Source organism: Nycticebus coucang, chromosome 1, assembly GCF_027406575.1.
Source record: "Nycticebus coucang isolate mNycCou1 chromosome 1, mNycCou1.pri, whole genome shotgun sequence".
In the NCBI taxonomy this organism is placed as follows: domain Eukaryota; kingdom Metazoa; phylum Chordata; class Mammalia; order Primates; family Lorisidae; genus Nycticebus; species Nycticebus coucang.
In genome coordinates this window covers 65,474,785-65,497,714 of record NC_069780.1, presented here as the reverse complement: position 1 = coordinate 65,497,714, position 22,930 = coordinate 65,474,785, and the positions used below count along the sequence as shown (strand labels likewise).

The 22,930-nt window shown below is 40.0% G+C and overlaps 1 protein-coding gene and 1 non-coding gene across 3 annotated transcripts; both read right to left on the bottom strand.

Moving 5' to 3' along the window:
- Nucleotides 1-1,323: 1,323 nt before the first annotated feature.
- RAB33B (RAB33B, member RAS oncogene family) lies at nucleotides 1,324-22,351 on the bottom strand. 2 transcript variants are annotated; one of them, XM_053581824.1, is made up of 3 exons: nucleotides 18,936-22,351; nucleotides 18,426-18,707; nucleotides 1,324-4,002 (listed from the first exon to the last, which is right to left on the bottom strand). In XM_053581824.1, the coding sequence occupies exons 2-3, from the start codon at nucleotides 18,672-18,674 to the stop codon at nucleotides 3,562-3,564; spliced, it is 690 nt and encodes a 229-aa protein (XP_053437799.1). In that variant the 5' UTR covers nucleotides 18,675-18,707; nucleotides 18,936-22,351; the 3' UTR covers nucleotides 1,324-3,561. The 2 variants fall into 2 exon arrangements, with proteins under 2 accessions (XP_053437799.1, XP_053437788.1); XM_053581813.1 differs by having other exon boundaries at nucleotides 19,212-22,351.
- Nucleotides 13,530-13,636, bottom strand: LOC128592263 (U6 spliceosomal RNA). The gene has a single exon (XR_008381824.1). It is a non-coding gene; the product is annotated as a U6 spliceosomal RNA (small nuclear RNA).
- Nucleotides 22,352-22,930: the final 579 nt, after the last annotated feature.

Genomic DNA, 22,930 nt, shown 5'->3' with positions numbered 1-22,930 from the left:
CTTCATATTTATTCTTTCTGCTAAATCCTTTCACATCTAAATACATGTCGACCATTCTTGTAGTATTGCCATTTAAAACTGAAGCATCTTAAACTAGTTGGAAAACTAAACCACACAAACACAAAAAACTACCCTATCGGCTAACTTTAATAGTAACCTCAAATACATAAAGGAAAATAAATTTCCAATGGGTTGGATTTTATTTTTTGTTTTTAAAAATGTATACTATGTTGTCTGGAAAATGGGGGAGTGGAGAATAAAACAATATCCTTTGTTTTATTTTATGTTTTACCTAGTAACCAAAGAAAATAAAACCCAAAATTCTTTGTGGCAAAGCTGGTTTATTGAACTTCATGGAAAAAATGTAAGAGTGACAATATTCCATAACACAACTTAACTTTAGCTTAGATTTCATAAGGAAACATGTTATTAGCAATATACTTTCAATAAAGCATTGTCATTAATAGCTTACTGTGTTCAATTCTGGGGTAGTTTCCTTTGGTGTTCTCAAACTTTTCCCAAACATATCTGGTATTTTCAATTAAAGATCATAGTTAAAATAAATTCACACAGATTTATAAAATGTGTGATTTGTGCTTAAAAATATTAATGATTAGTTGTTGGTCACCATTTTGGAAGTGATTTGTCAACAGTTAATGAAATACTTCATAAGTATTTTGAAATATCTCTAAAAGCTTTATCCCCACTCAACTGATAAGTATGTTCTTTTTAAAAATAAAAACATACATATAAAAATTAAAACAAATTGTTACAAATAAGATACAAATATTTTAAAATTAATAAATATTAAAGTGAAAAAATAAGTTCTTTCACAAAACTATAAAGAATAATAGTAATGTCTTACGAAATAAATGAAGTTAAATCACTTTGTTTTAAACCATAGAAACAATACTAAAAAAAATTGTGCTTGGAAAGTCTATAAATTTTCTTTCCTACTTTAGAAAATGTTCTGAGAATAAACAGATTCCCTTCTTTAAAAAACCTGCTACCCCCATCACTACAGCTGTCATTGTTTTACTACAAAAATAGTTATAAATCAATGTTAATTTAGATAAAAGTAAAACAATTTTTAATTCCAGCATGATTTAAAAAATTTATTTTTTCTGAATGCAAATAAAGCCAATTTGACCTCTAATACTTAAAACTGAATAATCACTTCCTGCAATTATTACTTTCAGTTCATTTAATATAATTATTTTGTCTGTATAGCTGAATTATCCAGTTAGCACTATCACAACAATTAAACAAAAATCCTAAACTAGATTAGATTACATATTTAACTGATTTCCCACTTTCTAAAAATACTATAAGTACAATCATCTTTTGGCTTAATTTCCCCTAAAATTATCAAGGACTGAAATCTATTAGGATTTGTAAATGTGCACAATTCAGTTAAAATCCATGGCTTACATTCCATTTATGTAAATAGCTTCATATGAGAGGTTGTTATTTTCTATGTGCAAAGTCTCAAATTCAAAATCAAAGTATTTAGGGTAAAAAACTTTTTGAAATAATTCTTTTCATCACTGAAGGATGGGATAAGATATTTTTCAATATCTAGTTTATTTTTCATACCGAAGAGGAATAGCTGGTCGTGACCATAAAATTTAAACATATAAAAAATTGACATGGGCGGCGCCTGTGGCTCAGTGAGTAGGGTGCCAGCCCCATATGCTGAGGGTGGCGGGTTCAAGCCCAGCCCCGGCCAAACTGCAACAAAAAAATAGCCGGATGTTGTGGCGGGCGCCTGTAGTCCCAGCTGCTCGGGAGGCTGAGGCAAGAGAATCGCGTAAGCCCAAGAGTTAGAGGTTGCTGTGAGCCATGTGAGTGCCACGGCACTCTACCCGAGGGCAGTACAGTGAGACTCTGTCTCTACAAAAAAAAAAAAAAAAAAATTGACATAACAAAATACTATTACAGCAATACATGTAGACTCACAGCAATTAGAGTTATACCCTCAAAGATATAATCCAAATGGAAGTTAATTTGTTAACTCAGCGTTTAGTCATTAAACTGATTGGGGGAGAGGAGAGAGCAAAAGATATCATGCCAGATACACAGTTTGAAATTACTAAGAGCTAAGAATAAGAATCCTGTGGTAGCAAGGAACAATGTTTACCTATTTTCTCCTAAGTTACAACTCAAATGCTTTCAAGTAGTTTCTCACTGTTTAAAGATATCAAAATAAAATATAAAGCACCTTATTATGTCACTTCATTTGCCTTAAAATTTGACTTATTTTTGCATATTTTAATAGAACTCAGTAAGGAAACAATTCAAATTATCCTTTTAAAAATAACAATGATTTTTGTAGACCTGGTTGATATTAACTAGAAATAACATGCTGGGCATGGTGGTATGGACCTGTAACCCCATGTACTTGGGAGGCTAAGGCAGGAGGTTCACTTAAGCCCAAAAGTTTGAGACCATCCTGGGCAACACAGCAAGACTCCTGTCTCAGAAAAAGTTAAAAAGAAATATCAAGCATCTGGAACTGTTGGAAATTCATCCATATGGACTAAGAACCAGAAAACATTCTATGCCTTCTTATCCCACAGGAACTAAAGTCTTGGCTCTAACAATGTACCAATAATAACACCATTAAATATAATAAAACAAAGAAAGTCTGGGCACGGTGGTGCATGACAGTAGTCCCAGCTACTCAAAAGGCTGAGGCAAGAGGATTGCTTGAGCTCAGGGGTTTGAGGTCAGTCTAGGCAAAACAGTGAGACCCTATCTCAAAAATGAAACAATCCCCTCCCCCCCAAAATGAAAGAACTGGCCAGGCATGGTGGCTCATGCCTGTAATCCTAGCATTGCGGAAGGCTGAGGCTGATTGCTTGAGCTCAGGAGTTGGAAACCAACATGAGCAAAGAGTGAGACCCCTATCTCTACTAAAAATAGAAAAACTAGCTGGACATGGCAGGCGCCTGCAATTCCACCTACTCAGGAGGCTGAGGCAAGAGAATCGCTTGAGCCCAGGTGTTTGAGGTTGCTGTGAGTTACGATGCCACAGCAGTCTAGCCTGGGGCAAGAGAGTGAGACTGTCTCAAAAAACTAACAATAATAACAACAACAACAACAAAAAAAAAAAAAAACACAAAAAACTCTGGGGAAGAGGCAAATACCAGTTTTTACCCTATTGGGAACACTTCCCATTCAAAGGACATTCAAAAATGTGTACTAAACCCTTGATATTTTTTTCAATTCCAGGAACATGGAACTGATCAATTATTGATTCTTAAAATCTCATCATACTCTCTCATCTGAAGCCTTCTTCATTGGGCCCTCTATTGAAAGTTATTCTGATTCATCTATCTGCTTCATTTATAATCTCACCTGAAAACCAAAAATTTCCTTGTGTTGGCACAGTAACAAACTTGATTAAGGAGATACAAAATGCAAAAGTAAGCACAACAATGATAAATGGTAAAGTGTCAGAACGATCCATAATGGTTGAGTTAAATCTATGATTTACCACGGTCATACTTCAAAAGTATTTCTTTAGTCAAAATTAGATAGTATAATAAAGACTGTTACTTAGCACCAGCACGTCATTGTAGGCTTTGGTTCAGGCTTCAGAGTAATTCCATTATCAGGGGGCTGACTAAGCATTAATGGTTTGTGACTCTTAAGCTTATGAGCCAATGTCATAAATATAGCTTCCACATGGTCATTATCATTGGGGTTTTTAGCAGAAGTTTCAAACAAAGGCATACTGTGTGTGTCGGCAAATTTCTGTGCCAAGTCTGTGGGTACCTGAATGGCACTTCTCAAGTCACATTTATTTCCAACTAAAATCCGTGGTATATCACTGGCTAGCAAATGTTGCTTGCATTCCTCTATCCAAGATGGCAGGCTGTGAAAACTAGCCATGTTGGTCATATCATACACGAAGACCACAGCATGTACATTTCTGTAGTAGTGCTGTACCATGCTCTTTCTGAATCGTTCTTGTCCTGCTGTGTCCCATAACTGGATCTGAAAATAAAAAAAAAAGAAGAAAACTAAATATTTCATTCCAATTATATATATTGAAATTTTTAATTGCCTTTGCATAGTCTTTACTTATACTTTGATCCCTTCCATGGTGTTTTCTCAGTGTTACGTATGGAATCCAGACTTCATGATAACAGTAGTTACCGCATAATTAAATCACAATGCAAGTGTCAGAACAAATAATTCAATTTAGTGTTTTATAAATTTCAGTAAATCAAATCTGTTTGCATAAAATTATGACAAAATTTTATTTAAAATGTTAAAAAAGTTTTTTCACATTTTAACAAACATGTTAAGTATGTAATTCCTGTAAATTTATTTACTATATGCTCTTCTTACCTTTTCTAGTCTATATTAGATCTAGAAAAGCTGTTGAGGGTTATGAAGTACAGCCTCCAAATCCACATGTACAGGTATATATTGTATGAAATCCAGGCTCCCTTGGACATTTTAAAAGGTTATAAAATCACTTATCTATCCTGCACATCTCTACGAACAAAACTATTCCAGTACCTTCTAGTGGAAATATGGGGGAATTTGGGGAAATTATGTGTAAAGCTAAATTTAAGTCACATACTATGATTTCTCCTAAAACACTGAATTACCTACACCAATTATATTCACATTTACTCAGGAAATCACAAGGTTTTGCTTCAATAAATTCTTATATGCCATGTCACAAAGTAAATAAATCATTAAAAAAAAGCCACTTTGTGATGTAAGCTAGATAGCTAACAGATGGGCCACAAAGAAAGACTCAGTGTCCTTTAAATCAGATATGGAAGCAACTAGTAGTAGTTGTGTGCAAAACTACTACTAACATCAAAGAACATTTCGGTCATTTGCTTACTTCCTAAAAAAAGGTTAAATGGTGAGGATACTAGTCACAGTGGAAAAAGAGACAGATTTGCTTAGATAACTTTAAAAGACTTCAACTTTATATACATATGTGTGTGTATATACATTCATTTACATATACATAAAAAACTAGCCATGTTGGTCATATCATACATGAAGACAACAGAAACATTTAAAAGACTCTTAAAATCTCATCATGCTGACTTCATTGGGTTCTCTATTAAAAGTTATTTAATTCATCTATGTTTCATTTTTAGTCTTACCTGAAAACCAAAATTTTCCTAGAAAAGAAAAAAAGTTATTTGATTCATCTATATGTTTCATTTTTAGTCTTACCTGAAAACCAAAATTTTCCTAGAAAAGAAAAATCAGACCTAGAAAAGATGTTGACAGTTAAAAGTCCAGCCTCCAAATCCATACACAGACACACACATACACCTTTACATATATATACACAGTGGTTTGCTCTGTTGCGAGGGCTAGAGTGCAGCGGCCTCGTCATAGCTCACTGCGACCTCAAACTAGGCTCAAGTGATTCTCCTGCCTTGGCCTTTTGAGTAGCTGGGACTACAGGCAGGCATTAACACACCCAGATAACTTTTCTTATTTTTTGTAGAAATAGGGTCATGCTATGTTACGCAGGCTGGTCTTGAACTCCTAGCCTCAAGCAATCCTCCCACCTCAGCCTCCCAAAGGGCTGGGCCAATGTGCCTGGTTATACCTACACCAGTTATATTCATGTTTACTCAGGAAATCACAAGGTTTTGCTTCAATGAATTCTTAGATACCATGTCACAAAGTAAATCATCAAAAAAAAACCCCACTTTGTGATGTAAGCTACATAACTGGCAGATGGGCCACAAAGACTCTGTCCTATAAATCAGATATGGAAGCAAACAGTTGTCTGCAAAACTATTAACATCAAAGAACATTTCAGTCAACAAATATTTATTTGATACCTAATATCTGCTGGTAGATTATGGCTATACCTCCAGGCTTTGGCTCCCTCAATTTACTTTTACAAGTAAAAGTAAAATTTGCTCCAGACCTTATTAATAAGTACTCTTATACTAGCTACAGTGACAATGAGAAGAGCCAGTTAAGAAAATACATAATTCTTTAAAAGTAAACTTTCCTTAAAAAAAAACACCACAACTTTTTAAAATTTCACCCCAACTAGCATGGTAAGAATAAAAACATTCAAGATGGGCGCAGTGGCATAGCGCCTGTAGTCTCAGCTACTCAGAAGGCTTAGGTGAGAGGATCACTTGAGCCCAAGAGTTTGAAGTCGTACTACATTTTTATCACACCTATGAATAGCCACTGTACTCTAGCTAGATCAATACTCAAAACCAATAATTTAAAACACTTACAACTTTAGATCTCAAAATTTACTACAAACCTATAGTAATCAAGACTGAGTGGTGGGCAGCGCCCACAGCTCAGCAGGTAGGGCAACAGCCACATATACCAAGGCTACCGGGTTTGAACCCGGCCTGGGCCTGCCAAACAATAATGACAACTACAACAAAAAAATAGCTGGGTGTTGTGCCGGGCGCTTGTAGTCCTAGCTATTTGGGAGGCTGAGGCAAGAGAATCACTTAAGCCTCCTCACCAAGAGTTGGAGGTTGCTGTGAGCTGTGACACCATGGCACTTTACTGAGACACAGTGAGACTCCGTCTCAAAAACAGACTGAGTGCTACTGACATAAGATTAGACACAGAACAGAACAGAACAGAACTGAGAATCCAGAAATAAACCCATATACCTATGGTCAACTGATTTTTCAACAAGCGTGCCAAAGGCAATTCAATGAGAGGAAAGAATAGCTGTTTTAACAAATGGTGCCGAGACCACATGCAAAAAATGAGGTTGGATACCTTTCTCACAGCATACACCAAAATTTCTCAAACTAGACTGAAGACCTAAGACTAAGAGCTAAAACTTTGAAGTTCTTAGAAGAAAACACAGTGGTAAATCTTTGTGACCAAACTTAGGCAATGGTTTCTTAAAAAACACATAAAGCACACGTAACCAATGAAAAAATAAATAAACTGGACTTGATCAAACTTTAAAATGTTTGTGCTTTAAAGTACACTATGAAGAAAGTGAAAAGATAGCTCAAAGAATGAGAGAAAATATCTGCAAATAAAATATATCTGATAGGGATCTATCTAGTATCTTTAACTTAATAATAAAAAGACAAGCCGGGCGTTGTGGCGGGTGCCTGTAGTCCCAGCTACTTGGGAGGCTGAGACAAGAGAATCACTTAAGCCCAAGAGTTTGAGGTTGCTGTGAACTGTGATGCCACAGAGAGAAAGAACTGAGACACAGATTGTGTGACTCTATATGAAATGTCCAGTGTAGGCAAGACCATGGAGACAAAGCAGATTAATGATCTGAGGACAGGAGAAGAGAGAGTAACTTGCTAATGAATATGGGGTTTCTCTTTTGGAGTAATGAAATGTACTAGAATTAGTGATGATGGTTGCACAGCCTTGTGAATATACTAAAAACCTCTGATTGCATACAGGTAGTCCCTGGGTTCTATAGGTCCGTTCTTAAATTGAATTTTTAAGTTAGAACAAGGTACATTTACCTATTAGCTATAATAGCCTCCATTTGTAAGTGTGAGTTGTACATAAGCCCAATGTTTGTAATTTGAGGACTTCCTGTATTTTAAAAGGGTAAATTTTGAATTTTATGGTATGTCAATTATATCTCATTTTTCAAAACTAAAAAAAAAACTCTTCAAACTCTAAATTATTGTGATAATAAATTGGATTACCCATATAAAAGTTGTCTAAAGAAACCAGAGCTCATTTTTTTCTCTTTTTTCTTTTTTTAGAGACAGAGTCTCACCCTATCACCCTCAGTAGAGTGCCGTGGCCTCACACAACTCAGAGCAACCTCCAACTCTGGGGCTCAGGTGATTCTCCTGTCTCAGCCTCCAGAGTAGCTGGGACTAAAGGTGCCTGCCATAACGCCTGGCTATTTTTTTTGTTGCAATTTGGCTGGGGCCAGGTTTGGCCCGCCACCCTCAGTATATGGGGCCGGCGCCCTACCCACTGAGCCACGGGTGCCACCCTTTTTTCTCTTTTAATAACATTTCCTGCAGCTCATATATTCTAATATAACCTCACTGATGAAGAATTATTTATAATGTAAAAAGTATGAAGTATATTCACAAGTTAAATAAATAAAAAGAATACCCAAGGGAAATAACAAAATATTAACAATGGTTTTCTCTAAGGCCATTTCTTGCTTTATTTCCACTTTTCTGTTTTCCGTAACAGATATACATTTCTTTTATAAAAATAAACTCCAAAAAAATAATAATTACACATAATTTTGGCCTGCCTCAAAGAATTATGGAAGCCCTCAACAAATATAAGCAGTGGCTGGGCACAGTGACTCATACCTGTAATCCTAGCACTCTGGGAGGCCAAGGCATGTGGATTACTCGAGCTCAGGAGTTGAGACCAGCCTAAGCAAGAGCAAGACCCTGTGTCTAATAAAAATAGAAAAACTAGCAGGAGGTGTGGTGGGCACCTGTAGTCCCAAGTACTCAGAAGCCTGAGGCAAGAGGATTGCTCAAGCCCAAGAGTTTGAGGTTGCTGTGAGCTACAGTGATGCCAGGACACTCTACCCAGGGTGACAGAGTGAGACAGTCTCAAAATAAAAAGCAAAAACAAAATGTAAACAGTAATGATAAGGAATTTTAACCCTAAGAATATCTTTGAGTTTGGGGTGGGGCTGGCTAAACAATATTCCTCTTTCCTCCAATCCTGTTCAATACTTTTCATTCTAATCATATCAAGACTTCCAGAAAGAAAGCAAGAGGTGTGAAATAACTCTTCATACTTTATCAGAGAGGAGAGAGCCATAAAAGTAATTAGTAAGTTAATGAGGCATTTACAAAGGCTTTTTTTTTTTTTGAGACAGAATCTCATTATGTTACCCTTGGTAGAGTGCTGTAGCATCACAGTTCATAGCAATCTCAAACTCTCGGGCTTAAGCGATTCTCTTGCCCCAGCCTCCCAAGTAGCTGGGACTACCAGCACCTGCCACAACACCTAACTATTTTTGTTGTTGCAGTTGTCGTTGTTTAACAGGTCCAGGCCAGGTTCGAACCCACCAGCCTTGGTACATGTGACCAGCGCCATAACCACTGTGCAACAGGCAACAAGCCTACAAAGGCATATTTTAAAAGAAGTTTCAAAATTTCACTCACAGGATAACTACATCACATGAAGGCTGAGGGCTACTGCTGCCTGCTGCCTCCTGGGCCTGCACACGGAGGAGAGGAGAGCACTGGACAAGGAGGAGTAGTGACAGACTCAGCCAGGAAAGGACAAGTAAACTGATGAAAACTATTGACCACAAAAGGCTAGAGAAATTTTGAGAGCAAGAAACACGCAGAAAGACAGACACTATGTGGATAACAAATCTTACAATTGCCTTGAAAGCTCTAAGTGGTGTTTCATGATGTTTAGAAAAGAAGAAAGATGGCTCAGCATCTGTGGCTCAAGCGGCTAAGTCACCAGCCACATATACCTGAGCTGGTGGGTTCTGCCAACAACCTGGGCCCCCAAACAACAATGATGGCTGCAACCAAAAAAAAAAAAAAAAAAAGCTGGGTGTTGTGCGGGTGCCTGTAGTCCCAGCTACTTGGGAGGCAGAGGCAGGAGAATCCCCTGAGCCCAGGATTTGGAGGTTGTTGTGAGCTGTGATGCCACGGCAGTCTACCCAGGGTGACAGCTTGAGGCTCTGTCTCAAAGAAAAAAAGGAAAGAAAAGGAGAAAGAATGACACTTTGGAACCTAAGGAAGTGACATGTTTTTTTCTGGTAAACATTAAATTAGGAAATATTTTCAGAGAATATTTTACTTAAATATCTTAAGAAAGACAGCTAATATGTGCTCTCATATATATTATTCCCATCTTAAACATTATAAAGACAACATAAAATATACTTCCTTTATAATAATACTTCATGAATCTCCACTTTAAATTCCAATGTCAAGTTCCAACAAAAATGGCACCCTAACTATTGCTAAACCCTAATAGAATCTAACAGTACTATAATTGCATTAATGTACACGTCTATGATTTAATTAAAAAGAATCCTAACAGTAGATTCTTGTTCATGGAAGTTCTTTTGGTAGTTTTATTACCCAAAATGAGAAATGATTTGACTTTAAATTGATTTAACACTCCTTTCACTTGACTTAAAATGTTAAATGTATTAATTCAAATTATCTTTCCTTCCCTGATTAGCTATCGAATTTCTTTCCCCTGTTCCTTCAAGGAACACAGTTTTATTCTTTCTGCTCTAAGCAACATGCCTAAAAGACCAGCTATGAAAGATTAACTATCTAAGAGCTTCTATTACAAGGTTAAGTAACTTTCCCCAGGACACAAAAGTAGTAATTCTTAAGGCCAGAACTTAAACTTGGCCTGCCTTTACTGCCTTTGAAAAGAACACATTGTTTTCCCCAACCTAATTCCCATTGCTGTTAACAGCACCCCCATTCTCCCTGGGGGAATCACCCATTCCTTGTTTTCAAATCATGTGAATCCCTGGCTCCCATGCTGCTTGCGGGGCATGTGACCTAGGCCTGACTAATCAGATGGGGCAACTGCCCCATCACTACCATGCTTTAGGAATGGGCGTTATAGGCTTGTTGTTGGATCTGGCAGAGAAACTTACTTCTAGGCTTTCAATTTTGTGAAACAATAAATTCCCATTTTGTTTAAACTAACTTGTGTAGAGTACTAAATTCCATAGTAAAAGATCTTGACCACTGATTAAAGATTCCAGGGAAGTAAAGAATTCTCTCTTCTCACCACTTCTCAGGGCACACACCAATGTTGCCATCTTCATAAGAAGTGCTCCATAAGAATCAGTTTTCTGAATTCAAGCTGGAAGAACAACAGGAGCTCCGACATCCAGAAAATGTATTTGGCTTACACCATTTAGTCCCCAGGATCAAACTCCAGTAATTGAGAATCCATCAGGCCAGAACCAATGGTTTCTGAACTAAGTAAGAGGTTACGAGTTAAGATTCTAGAATATTTTTCTTAGAGCATCCTGACTGCTAACATCTCATTCACTGAATTCCAATGAAAATTAACTCAAAAGGACCATCTCTAACCACCAATACCATACTTCAAGAGATAAAATATCAATTTAATTCTTTTGCACTAGAATGTTTATTGCAGGTTAATTCACAATAGCCAAGACATGGAAGCAACCAAGGTGCCTATCAACCCATGAATGAATGAACAAACTGTAGTATATGGATAGTATAGAGTACTATTCAGCCATTAAAAAGATGGAGACTTTTTATCTTTTGTTGTTTACCTGAGTTGAGCTGAAACACATTCTTCTTAGTAAAGTATCTTAAGAATGGAAAGACAAGTATCTAATGTACTCAATACTAATATGAAACCATTATATAAACAACTACATTTCCTCATGGAAGAAATACACAAGTATAGTCTAGTGAGTGGGAGGGAGAGGACAAGTAAACTGATGAAGGTGATCAAAGGGCAAGAGGGAGGGTGACTGGCGGGATTTCACATAATGTGTACAATGTGAGGAGGGTGTTCAGCATGCCCTCTGGGTGAAGGGCTCAGCTATAACTTGAACTTTATCTTAGAAACAAAAACAATGTAACCTAAACATTTATACCCTCATATTAATCTGAAATTAAGAAAAAAAAACAAAACCCCCCACAAAATATTCTTTGATGTACAAACATTAATTTACTTTTAATGAAGATTAAAACAGAACAATGGATTTATTCACATATATCACCATTACCATTGAAAGGACCAAGTTAACTCCATTTTGTTAAAACTAACTCCATTTTGTCTCACAGCCTTCACTGACCCCCACTCTGCAGCCTTCAATTTGCAGCTGCATACCAAAGGTGATAGGCAACCTGCTTCCTCCCCACCCCCACTCCCCCCACTCCCACCCCCCCCACCCCCGCTCCAGTATGTCTGCCCCTGAGCGATAACAGCACCCACCCTGGCCCCAGTAGTAGTAAATCTTTCCCCTAAGCAATCAGCCCAACTCAAACATTGTTTAGGTCCCTAAGCCCCTATCCCCCCTCCCTTTTTCCTTTCTGTATCCTTAAAACTGCTCTTCCCTCTGCGATCAGGGCTTCTCTGCTGTCCTGCTGTGCCAGGAACGGAGAATTCCAGGCCCTGGCCTGTGAATAAACCACTTCTTGCTTTTGCATCGGACTTGGTTTTCGGGTGATTTATGAGGGGTATCCCACGACCTGTGCACAACACCATGCCATGAAACAAACCTTTCTCTAGGAATATTAGCTACATTGAGCATTTTGTTCTTATCTAGCCATGCTTCCAAACTTCACTTTCTTATTCATTGTTATTTCTTCTGTGCTCCAATCACACATTCCTATCAATCAGAATATTGATTTGAATATAACACCATCCCAATAAACACATGACTAATGAGAAACACATTAGTTCTCTTCAAAACATTGTTCTCTTCAAAATTCAATGTTCCATACAGATTCCCTTATCTCCACTACCGACCTCTTGTCACCCAGACTCGCAACCTTAGTCATCTATAAGTCTTCTTTCTTCTCATCACCAAAATCCAATCAAGGAAGCTGTTGCCTTTATCTTCAAAATACCCCTTTCATTACCTCTTTCTTTCTTTTCTTTTTCTTTTTTTGTTGAGACAGAGTCTCACCATGTCGCCCTTGATAGAGTGCCATGGCTTCACAGCTCATAGTAACTTCAAACTCTTGGGCTTAAGTGATTGTCTTGCCTCAGCCTCCCAAATAGCTAGGTCTATAGGCGCCCACCACAACGCCTGGCTATTTTTTGTTGCAGTTTGGTTGGGGCCGAGTTTGAATCCGCCACCCTTGGTGTATGTGGCTGGAACCGTAACCACTGTGCTACAGGTGCCAAGCCACTCTTTCTCTCTTTTCCTTAGCTTCCCTCGTCACTTCAATGCTGCATTTCCAGAGCAGCCTACCATACATTCAACACTTATCCCCTTAGTACCTACAACATGGTTTAGGAACTGAGCTAGACACAGGAAGACATCTATGGAATTACCAGACTTGGACCCTGCCCTGAATAAGATCTAATCAAGGTGGTAAGACACATATGTATATCTAATCAAGGAGGTAAGTCAAATGTATATGTAATACATTCAGGTAGAGATCATTTAAAGCAGTGGTTCTCAACCTTCCTAATGCTGCGATGTATTTTCATTGTTACAAAGTGGTCGTGACTCACAGGTTGAGAACTGCTGATTTAAAGATTTAGGTAAGGTGCTAAACAGGGTTCATAAAAGAAAGTAGATTGAAGAAGGCGGAGAGGGAGATTCTTTTTTCTCTTTTTCTTTCCTTTTTTTTTTTTTTTTGGTGAGACAGTCTCACCTGTGCACTGGGTGGGATACCATGGCATCATAGCTCCCAACAACCTCAAACTCTTGGGCTCAAGTAATCCCCTTGCTTCAGTCTCCCGAGTAGCTGAAACTACAGGCATCTGCCACAACCCTGCCTAGTTTTTCTATTTTTAGTAGATGGGGTCTCACTCTTGCTCAGGCTGGTCTTGAACTCCTGACCTCAGAGAATTCACCCATTTCGGCCTCCCAGAAAAATATGGAACACTTTACCAACTAGCCTGTCATCCTTGCACAGGGGCCATGCTAATCTTCTCTGTATGGTTCCAATGTTAGTATATGTGCTGCCAAAGCAAGCACAGAGAGGGGACATTCTTGATAGAGGTCCACTAAGTTAAATAAGAAAGAATCTCATAGGGCAAAATATGAGAAAGGGGAATATTCCAACTAAAGAGTATGTAAAAAGTGAGGAGTGAGGGGAAAACCTAAGGATCAGCAAATAATTGGTGGGACTGCGGGATACTTCAAGGAAATCAATGGCGAAGTAAGAAAAGCAGTCTGGTATAAGAAAAAGGCAGGCATATGTTAGTTTCAAAAACTGGAACTTTATAATGGAGAACCATCCAGGGCATCTGAGATAGGGAGATAAATCTCCCTTGAGGTACAACACTAATCCAGCATCTTGACAACAATGTATAAAATAGATTGAGGACTCCAGGTTGATGAGTTGAGCTACCATAACAATCCAAAGAAAGGTTAAAAAAAAAACAAACTTGCACTAGAATTTTGAAGAGTAGATGACTGAAATTGTGCAGGTAGAGGGGTGACACCACAAGGATAACACCACTATAGCCTACGTGAATTTTGAATTTCATATGATTTTCATGCACCATGAAATCTTAAGATTTTTTTCCCCTAACCATTAACAAATGTCAGGCTCAGTGCCTGTAGCTCAGTGGCGAGGGCACCAGTCACATACACCTGGGTTGGTGGGTTCAAACCCGGTGGGGATCTGCCAAACAACAATAACAACTGTAATAAAAAAAATAGCCGGGTGTTGTGGTGGGTGCCTATAGTCCCAGCTACATGGGAGACTAAGGCAAGAGAATCGCTTTAGCCCAAGAGTTTGAGGTTGCTATGAGCTATGATGCCACAGCACTCTACCAAGGGAGACATAGTGAGATTCTGTGTCAAAAAAAAAAGACAAATGTCAAAATTATTCTTAAATTGTTAGCCATTCAAAAATATGTAGATAACAATTTTTAGCCCTTGAGCACAGTTTGCTGACCTTTGCATTGTGTCATAATTATTTGTGTTAAACAAAATGTCTCTCAGGGCCGTGTCTATCTCAGTGAGTAGGGCGCCGGACCCATATACTGAGGTCCCCCACCAAAACTGCAACAAAAAAAACCCAGCCCCCACCAAACTGCAACAAAAAAATAGCTGGGTGTTGTGGTGGGCGCCTATAGTGCCCGCTACTTGGGAGGCTGAGGCAAGAGAATTGCCTAAGCCCAAGAGCTGGAGGTTGCTGTGAGCTGTGACGCCACAGCACTCTACCAAGGACGACAAAGTGAGACACTGGCTCTAAAAAAAAAAAAAGTCTCTACCCAACAATTATATTTGATTTACTGATATTAGGAGAGGTCCTGATTATTTTCCTTTAGTTAATGTTAACATCTTGTACTTAATATGGCAAAATTTCAGTTCTACCTCTACAATAAGCTACTGAAATCTTCCAGTAGGAACTGCTAACCCCTAACGGGAGGATGAACTAAAAATATGACACTGGGATTTAACAATTCCACTGGTATATTTGCCATCACAAACTGTGTGACAGGAATACAGCTGGTCATGATCCCCATCATACACGTACAAGGAATCAGCATAAGGATTAGAGTTGGGAGTCTCAATTTAAAAGTCAAATGTATTTCTACTTAAAGAATTTATAATTTTATTCAACTTCCAAATTTTGCAAACAAGATTTTCCCTTTCAATTACACATATGTAGTACTTAGGAATAGATTAGCAAACATAGACTTTCTTACATTTCATAAAACATTTTAACTGATCCTGAAAGGATCAACTGCAATTGGAATATTGGAAATATTCCAATCCACAATTATCAAAGCATTTAAGATAATAAAATCTCATTTTTATCTAAACAAATGACTAGAATTATCTAAACAAAAAATGTTTAGATAAAGTAAAGTAGTAAAGTAACTATGTTTGTAAGTAACTAACTTTGTTCTAGTAAAGTAACATAGAACTTTCCATCTTTCAGACAAAACTTAGGAAAAATGTCTTTGCAAGCCAGGCTCACAATTTTCCAAAGATATAACATGAGCAAGATATGCAAATTTCAGTAGCATTTAAGATGTATTAAAAATTAACAAAAAGTTAAAAAAACTTTATTCAGTACACAGAATAAAGTTATTTATAGCACTTCACTTTTTAGAAAAGATACATTAAAAAGTTTTATGGATTTATTTCCAGCACTGCTATATGTTTTTCTGCTACAGAAAACTCAAAACATTCCTATAGTCATTTCAACCACAATAAAAATCTCTCTCAGTCTTAAGAGTTAGTGGCACATGGGCAGCACCTGTGGCTCAAAGGAGTAGGGCACCAGCCCCATACGCCGGAGGTGGCAGGTTCAAACCCAGCCCCGACCAAAAACTGCAAAAAAAATAAAAAAGAGTTAGTGGCACAAGTCATTGACTAGAAGCTTAGAAGAAAAAGAATCTCAGTGTCCAGGTCCCCATCAATATAACAGATTAAACTGTTTTCCTTACTCTTCTTAACCAGAAGGATCAACCTCTGAGATCCCAGATTCATCACACCTGTGCTTCTGGCTTACTTATTACTGCCAGCCCTCACCCCAGTAATTAAATATTCAGCTTTAGGGTGGTGCCTGTGGCTCAGTGAGTAGGGTGCCAGCCCCATATACCGAGGGTGGCCGGTTTGAATCTGGCCCCAGCCAAACCGCAACAAAAAATAGCCAGGTGTTCAAGTGGGCGCCTGTAGTCCCAGCTGCTCGGGAGGCTGAGGCAAAAGAAACGCCTAAGCCCAAAAGCTGGAGGCTGCTGTGAGCTCTGAAGCCATAGCACTCTACTGAGGGTGACAGAGTAAAACTCTGTCTCTAAAAAAAAAAAACTTCAACTTTATACAATGCTCTTGCTCTGTATCGTTTCAATATTAATATTCTTTTAAATTTGCACCTGAGTCATCTGTGATTTTTAAGTATAAATGACAACCCAGGAACAGGTAAAGGATCCTCAAATCCCAACCCCTCCCCACCCCTATTCTCTCTACTCTTTAAAAATTTCTTGCTTCTTTCTTTCTTATTTACTGTATTTTGTTTCCCTTTTAGTTCTCTATCTATACCCTCCTTTATCTCTGCTTTCTTCTTTGGGTGTACAACTGCAGAACTAATAGTGCCAAGGAGAAAAATAATGTTAAGCTGCCAGAAAAGATAAAGAATCTTTGTAAGGGTACTAATTATTAAGCAGGTGTTTTATTTACTTTTTCATCTAATCCTCCCGTCAGCCTGACAAGGTATTATGATACTAATTTTCAGAAGAGAAAACAGACTGAGAGGTTAAAGAATCTGCCTAAGGACCAGAGTGACCAACTATCTCAGTTTGCCCAAGATTGAGGGGAATCCTGGGATGTGACACTTCCTATTTTACCTAGACAGTCTCAAGCAAAGTTGGTGTCACCCTACTAAGGACAGTCTGTCCTTATTCTTTCATAGGTTCAGATTTGAACTTAGATTAGTTGGGCTCCAAAACCCATGCCCTTTCTTCCAGAACTACTTCTCCCAAACTAAACTCCCTCTCAAACTTCAGAAGGCCCCTTATTTTCCTCCTCCACAGGCTTCTGGGCCTAATCTAATTCTGGAGAAAAATGTTCAGTCTCCTTTCATTCTTCTTTTCTTCAGCAATGTATGCAAATCTTAACTCTCTAATACAGGGCACCCAAAGTACCACCATTGCCAGCCTGAATGGGACAATGAAATGGCAAACTGAAAAATTAAAAGGCAAATCTGCCTATAGAAGGGTTTTCTTTTAACCTACCTTATATCTCCTTTACCGTGATTAGCAATAAAACTCCTTGGTGTGGGAAGCAATGATTAGAGAACCGAAAGATAAATCTGTTCCTCCTCAAAGATACAAGGGTAGGAATGACTGCAGCAAGGCTGTTCCTCCACCCCCTACCCCACTAGGGGACTGAGGTAAAGAAGAATACTAATTTAAAGTAGAAGCAGTAGTATAAGGAAGGTAGGGCAGTTCCTAGGGTCCACTTTTTATAGGGTGGTATCAGCTGGTGACATTATTTAGTGGTGGCTTGCAATGAACAAGTGTGTCTAATGTTTATACCATCAGAAGGCCTCAGCGTTATCACTGATCTTCATTCTCCACTGTCCCTGTTTGAGCCCCTTAGAACCCCAGGGTTGGCCTACTATCTTCTCCTCTATTGTTCAGTGTCTCAAGTCTCAGGAGTCACCAATAAAGGGAAGGAGAACTGGAAGAGGATGCGAGGTGGCATCAAAAGGCACATCATAACAACTATCATAATATACAATCTTTCTGCAGGAAAATAAGATTTTTCCAACCAAATCAATGTCATACAGAAAACACTATAGCAAAATTGTACAAGAGAATACCTAAGTACTTCCTCAAAGGCACTGGGCTTTACTTCCACAATACCTAGCGCAGTGCTCCAGTGAATGTTTAATAAATATCGATTAAATGAATTTTCCATGCTTCCAGAGAAGTCCCACTGTTTTTCCTTCAGTCACATTTCACTGACTCCCAGCACATGAGACACAGCCAATGACTCAGTGGACTACACTCCTGCTGGTGAAAGTGCACGGGCTAGCAGCATCTACATCATCCGGGAGCTTACCAAATCATAATCTGCATTTTTTTAAAACATGATTTTCAGGTAAACAGCATGTACCTTAAAGTCTCAGAAACACTGCCTTATAAGTTTGCTACATAGAAATCCTTTCAATTCCCAACTCCAATCTCCACACCAGCATGGGGGAAAATGTAGCGCACACCCTGCCCAGCGAATAGCTCACACTGGGTTGAGACACTTGTCATTCCGGGAGTCCTTCCTCACTGACAGTCCCCCATCCGCTCACCTTGATGCGCTCCCCATCGATCTCCACTGCTCGTTCTCGGAAATCCACCCCAATAGTGGCCTCGGTGCGGTCGGGGAAGCGGCCAGCGCAGAAGCGGTAGGTGAGGCACGTCTTGCCCACATTGGAGTCACCGATCACGATTATCTTGAAGATGCGGGAGCGGGCCGGAGGCAGAGCCCCTGATGTCCCCGACACCGCACCGCTGGAGGAGAAGCTTGCCTCGAGCGACGACTCCATCTCCGAAGACATTCTCCCCACCCCGCCCCAAACTGAGGCGGAGAACTAGAGACGAAAAAAGGCTGGGAGATTACGCCACGGCGAGCTAGCGCGCACGGCCCGCCAGTTCGGCTGCGCAGAGCCGCAGGAGCCCCCGCCCGCCAGCGGGGCAACGCGCCTGCGCACCTTCTCGCCCCTGCCCCGCACAGGTGTGGCACCCACCCGCACCGCCCCCCAGTCCCCAGCCGGCCGGCAATTCCACCTTCGGCGTCACTCCTACGGGGGCAAGTCTACCTGGGAAGGTGCGGGGTGGCCGGGACTTGGCAGCGACGTGTTGGAAAGCGAGCCCACCCCCACCCCAGACCCAGCACTCAGGCTGGCTCAACCCCGCCACATCCAAGGTTCCCACCCTCGGGAGGAAGCCGCGCAATCGCTCTGGGGGCGGGGAAAGAAAGAGAGCTGAGAGGAAGGAGGTGCCACAGGCGCTCTCTCGCGAGAGGACCGAAGAGCCGCCATTTGAATGGGGAATGTGCCTGGGGAGCGAAGGTAAGGACGTGAGAAGGCTCGGACCTTGGGTACGTCGTAGTCGGCGTGTTTGCTGAGTCTGCCCGGGACCCGAGAAGAAGACAGATTCCCTTGGCTTGCAGCTGGGGTCTGTGACATCGGCTGGGCTCTCTCCCCCGCCTCCTTGCTGAACTGCGGGAGTTGGGACAGCGGCCAGGGCTGAATGGGGTGGGACTCATGGGCTGCACCGAGCTGCGCAGCCTACTTGGCAGAAGCGTTGCGGTCAGGGAGCAGGCCGCAGTTCGAGGCAACCCACCGCCTGGGCAGCTAAGACCATGTGAGAATATTCCGCGGGACCACACTGCCCAGGCTCGTTTGGCCAGTACCTCAGCCCCGAAAGTACGGCACGTCAGATGTGGGCTACGTGGGGGCATTGAATCTGGGAGTTGTTACTCGATACTTCTGGTGAAAATGAACCCTGTGATGCCTTAGTTATTTGTCTTAGTGACTGAGTGACGATGACCTGGTGGTTAAATATTACTGCGCGTGCTTCATCTCACTTAGAGGCTATCTTTGTCAGACTGTGGAAAATATTAATAGATGAAACCACTTATACTTAAAGAATTTCTGTGAATTTTTCCGAGGAAAACATTGCCATACAAAAGGTCCCAAATGTGTAAACATAATGCTTTTTGTTAAAAGTTTTATTTTATGGGCGGCGCCTTTGTCTTAGTGGGTAGGGCCGGCCCCATATGCCGAGGGTGGCGAGTTCAAACCCAGCCCCAGCCAAACTGCAACAAAAAAAATAGCCAGGCGTTGTGGGGGGCACCTGTAGTCCCAGCTATTCGGGAGGCTGAGGCAAGAGAATCGCCTAAGCCTAGGAGTTGGAGGTTGCTGTGAGCAGTGTGATGCCACAGTACTCTACTGAGGGCAATAAATATGAGATTCTGTCTCTGCCAAAAAAAAAAAAGTTTTGTTTTATAATGTCCGGACTTCATTATCTGTTTGAGCAGATGGATAATGCCTTTGGAAAGTCAAAAACTATGAAGAGGAAGACAAGGCAGACCCTAAATAGAGGAGGACACTAGAGCCCTGAAAGTTCTAGGGAATGAGATAAGCTGCTTATTTCATCAGATTAAGTGAAAATGTACTCAGAACAAATGAGTAGTATAACTTGAACATGCCCAGAGTTGTTGGGAATTTGCCAAATCCTTATAATAAAATACTTTCTGTTGCTGTAGACTTTCTGTGGTCATTAACATACCAGCGTACATTAGGCTGAGAAAAAAAGTTTATTCATTTGGTTTAATGTGTATGCCAATTCCAATTTTTCAGTTTCCTGTTACAGAAATGAGAATATGGGTTGGAAAATTCTAAATGTTTATCTCTGAGGTTATTTCCATGGACATAAATCATTCAGAAACTATTAGAGGGCCTTCGTATATATTCCTGTAATCTACTCTATCCCAATCAAAGGAGAAATTCTGAAAATTAAGGACAAAGAGCAGTTGAAGAATTCAAAGCTGTGGTTAATCACAGAATTTTACAGCATGGTGAGAAAAAGCTTCAGTTTCACGGCACCCAATGACCCAGCTCTTTCTTTTTTGTATTCTAGCCTTTCAGTTTAGATCTGGATAAACTACATCAGAAATTCTCTATCATATTTTTCCAAATCCTATTCATTTTTCACTTCTTAGCTCAAAGTCCCATCTCTGGCCAGGCATGGTGGCTCACACCTATAAACCTAAAACTGGGAGGCTGAGGCAGAAGGGTTGCTTGAGACAGGAGCTCGAGACCACCCTGAGCTAGAGCAAGACTCCAGATGGTGATATCAGTCTATAGTCCCAGCTATCACTTGAGTTTGAGGCTGCAGTGAGTTATAATGATGCCATTGCACTCTATCCAGGGCAACAAAGCAAGACTGTCTCAAAAAAGAAAAAAAAAATCCCATTGCTATAAAGCTTTTCTCGTTACATCAAATCAGGGTGTTCTTTGCTCATTTAGTCTTTGAAGACTATCTTTGATGTTTAAGTTTCATGATCATATGTTGTGTCCTATCAACTAAGATTGACTACTGCCTGGAAATTGGTTTTCAGAAGATGATGAATAAATAAGAGAAGTGAGAAATTTCTTGTGTAAGGATTGTCAACCTGAACCCTTTATCAATTATACACAGTTCAGCATTACTTAATTGAAAAATTATTGTTGCGAGTTTTATATTTTCATTTTTTTCACTACTACTCAGAATTTTTATGCTTTCTCTGCTAACATGTATTTTCAGTTTGTAGCTTGAGAAAGTCCTCATGTGATTGAAATATGTGTACTCTAATTGAATAACCCCAGAACCTCTAGAGTTGATAGTTGGAGGAGACTGCTGTTCATTAGAGTGGATAGATTATGGCAGCCCTGTTTTTTGAGAGTTCATTTTGTCCTTGTGATACAGGTCAAGTGGCTCCCCAGCCGGCTCCAGTGGAGCTGAGGGGAGACGTGCTGCCTCTACCCTGGCTGTGTTGGTGTGGTGGCAGCTGCAGAGGAACCAGTTGGGGGTGGAGGGTGAGGGGAGGCAGAAGGCTCCAGTAGCCAGAGGGGCCAGACTGCTGGGGATACACCAACACCTTAGTATCTCCTTCCCTTGCACTTGTAGCTGAACAGGGAAACCCCCTCCCCCCAATTTCCTAAGTCTAGGCCAATTTCATGTAAGTTTCCTAGGCCTGGCCAATTCTGTGACTGGACTGTATCTATTCATTAATGCATTCATTTACCTTGTTACAGCAGAAGGGACTGTATCCATCCATCTTGCCACAGATGAATGAGTGCATTAATGACTCATTAATGCAAGTCCTGGCCTAATGTAACTACAGAGGATCCATGTGACTATATATACCCCTAGACAAAGAACGAAAGAGAGAGAGAGAGACAGCGAGCCCCCCCACCCCCAACTTGGGTTGTTTCTCTCTGCCAGGAGCTTTGGTGTTTTTGCATTCTTTTCTGTAAAATAAATCCTGTCTTACCAGTGATCGGTGGTCCATGGATTCATTCTTCAAATCACCAAGACCAAGACAAAATTCTGGTATCACTTGGACTCTCTTACTATCATTTGGCCTCAAATTATGATGACCCCTTCCTTAATACTTTGCTACACAGCTAAGGAGAAACTGTAAATTTGGATCCTTTATCAGTACAACTCAAACTAGAACATTATATGGTTTAGGGTAAAATGAGTAGGTAAAAGTATAGGTGGAAAGCCTATAAATAAGCCTTTAAATAGTTCTATTTTGTGAAGGCAAGTTTGAAGTCTTCTGTGAGTTAGAAAGGAAAAAAAACCTGGATAGAACTCCATATATGGCTAAAGACCTGGTCAAGTAGAAGTGATTAAAGGCCTGGCTTTGTGGGGGCAGGCCTGCAGGTACCTATATATCTCAAGACTTTTCCAGACTACTCCCTAAAAATGAATGACTGCCTCCAGATGATCTGTTAAAGTCAAGCATTCAAACAGCTTATTCCCCCAGAACCTTTTTTTGTGGTTTTGTTTTTGATTACTTAGCATAAGAATAGCTTTAGATAATGGAGTGGTTATCAGTTAATCCGTAGACCCATAGGCACAGGCAGTGAGAGGCCTGGGGCTAAGGTTTAAGTCATGTTTATTGATTAGTTGTGTGTACGTGTAGTATGGCCTATATAAGCCTTGGTGGAAGAAATAAAGTTGCTGCATGCCATAACAGAGCTACAGCCTTCCTTATTCGCCAGTTTCATTGCAGGTCTAAATCTCTGTGGCACCGCACCAC

Coding starts and splice junctions, on each gene's coding strand:
- RAB33B (XM_053581813.1), bottom strand. CDS start 19,304: ATGTCACAGACCCCAGCTGCAAGCCAAGGGAATCTGTCTTCTTCTCGG. Junction 18,708..19,211: donor CCGACTACGACGTACCCAAG/GTCCGAGCCTTC, acceptor TTTCGTCTCTAG/TTCTCCGCCTCAGTTTGGGG. Junction 4,003..18,425: donor TCGATGGGGAGCGCATCAAG/GTGAGCGGATGG, acceptor TTTTATTTTCAG/ATCCAGTTATGGGACACAGC.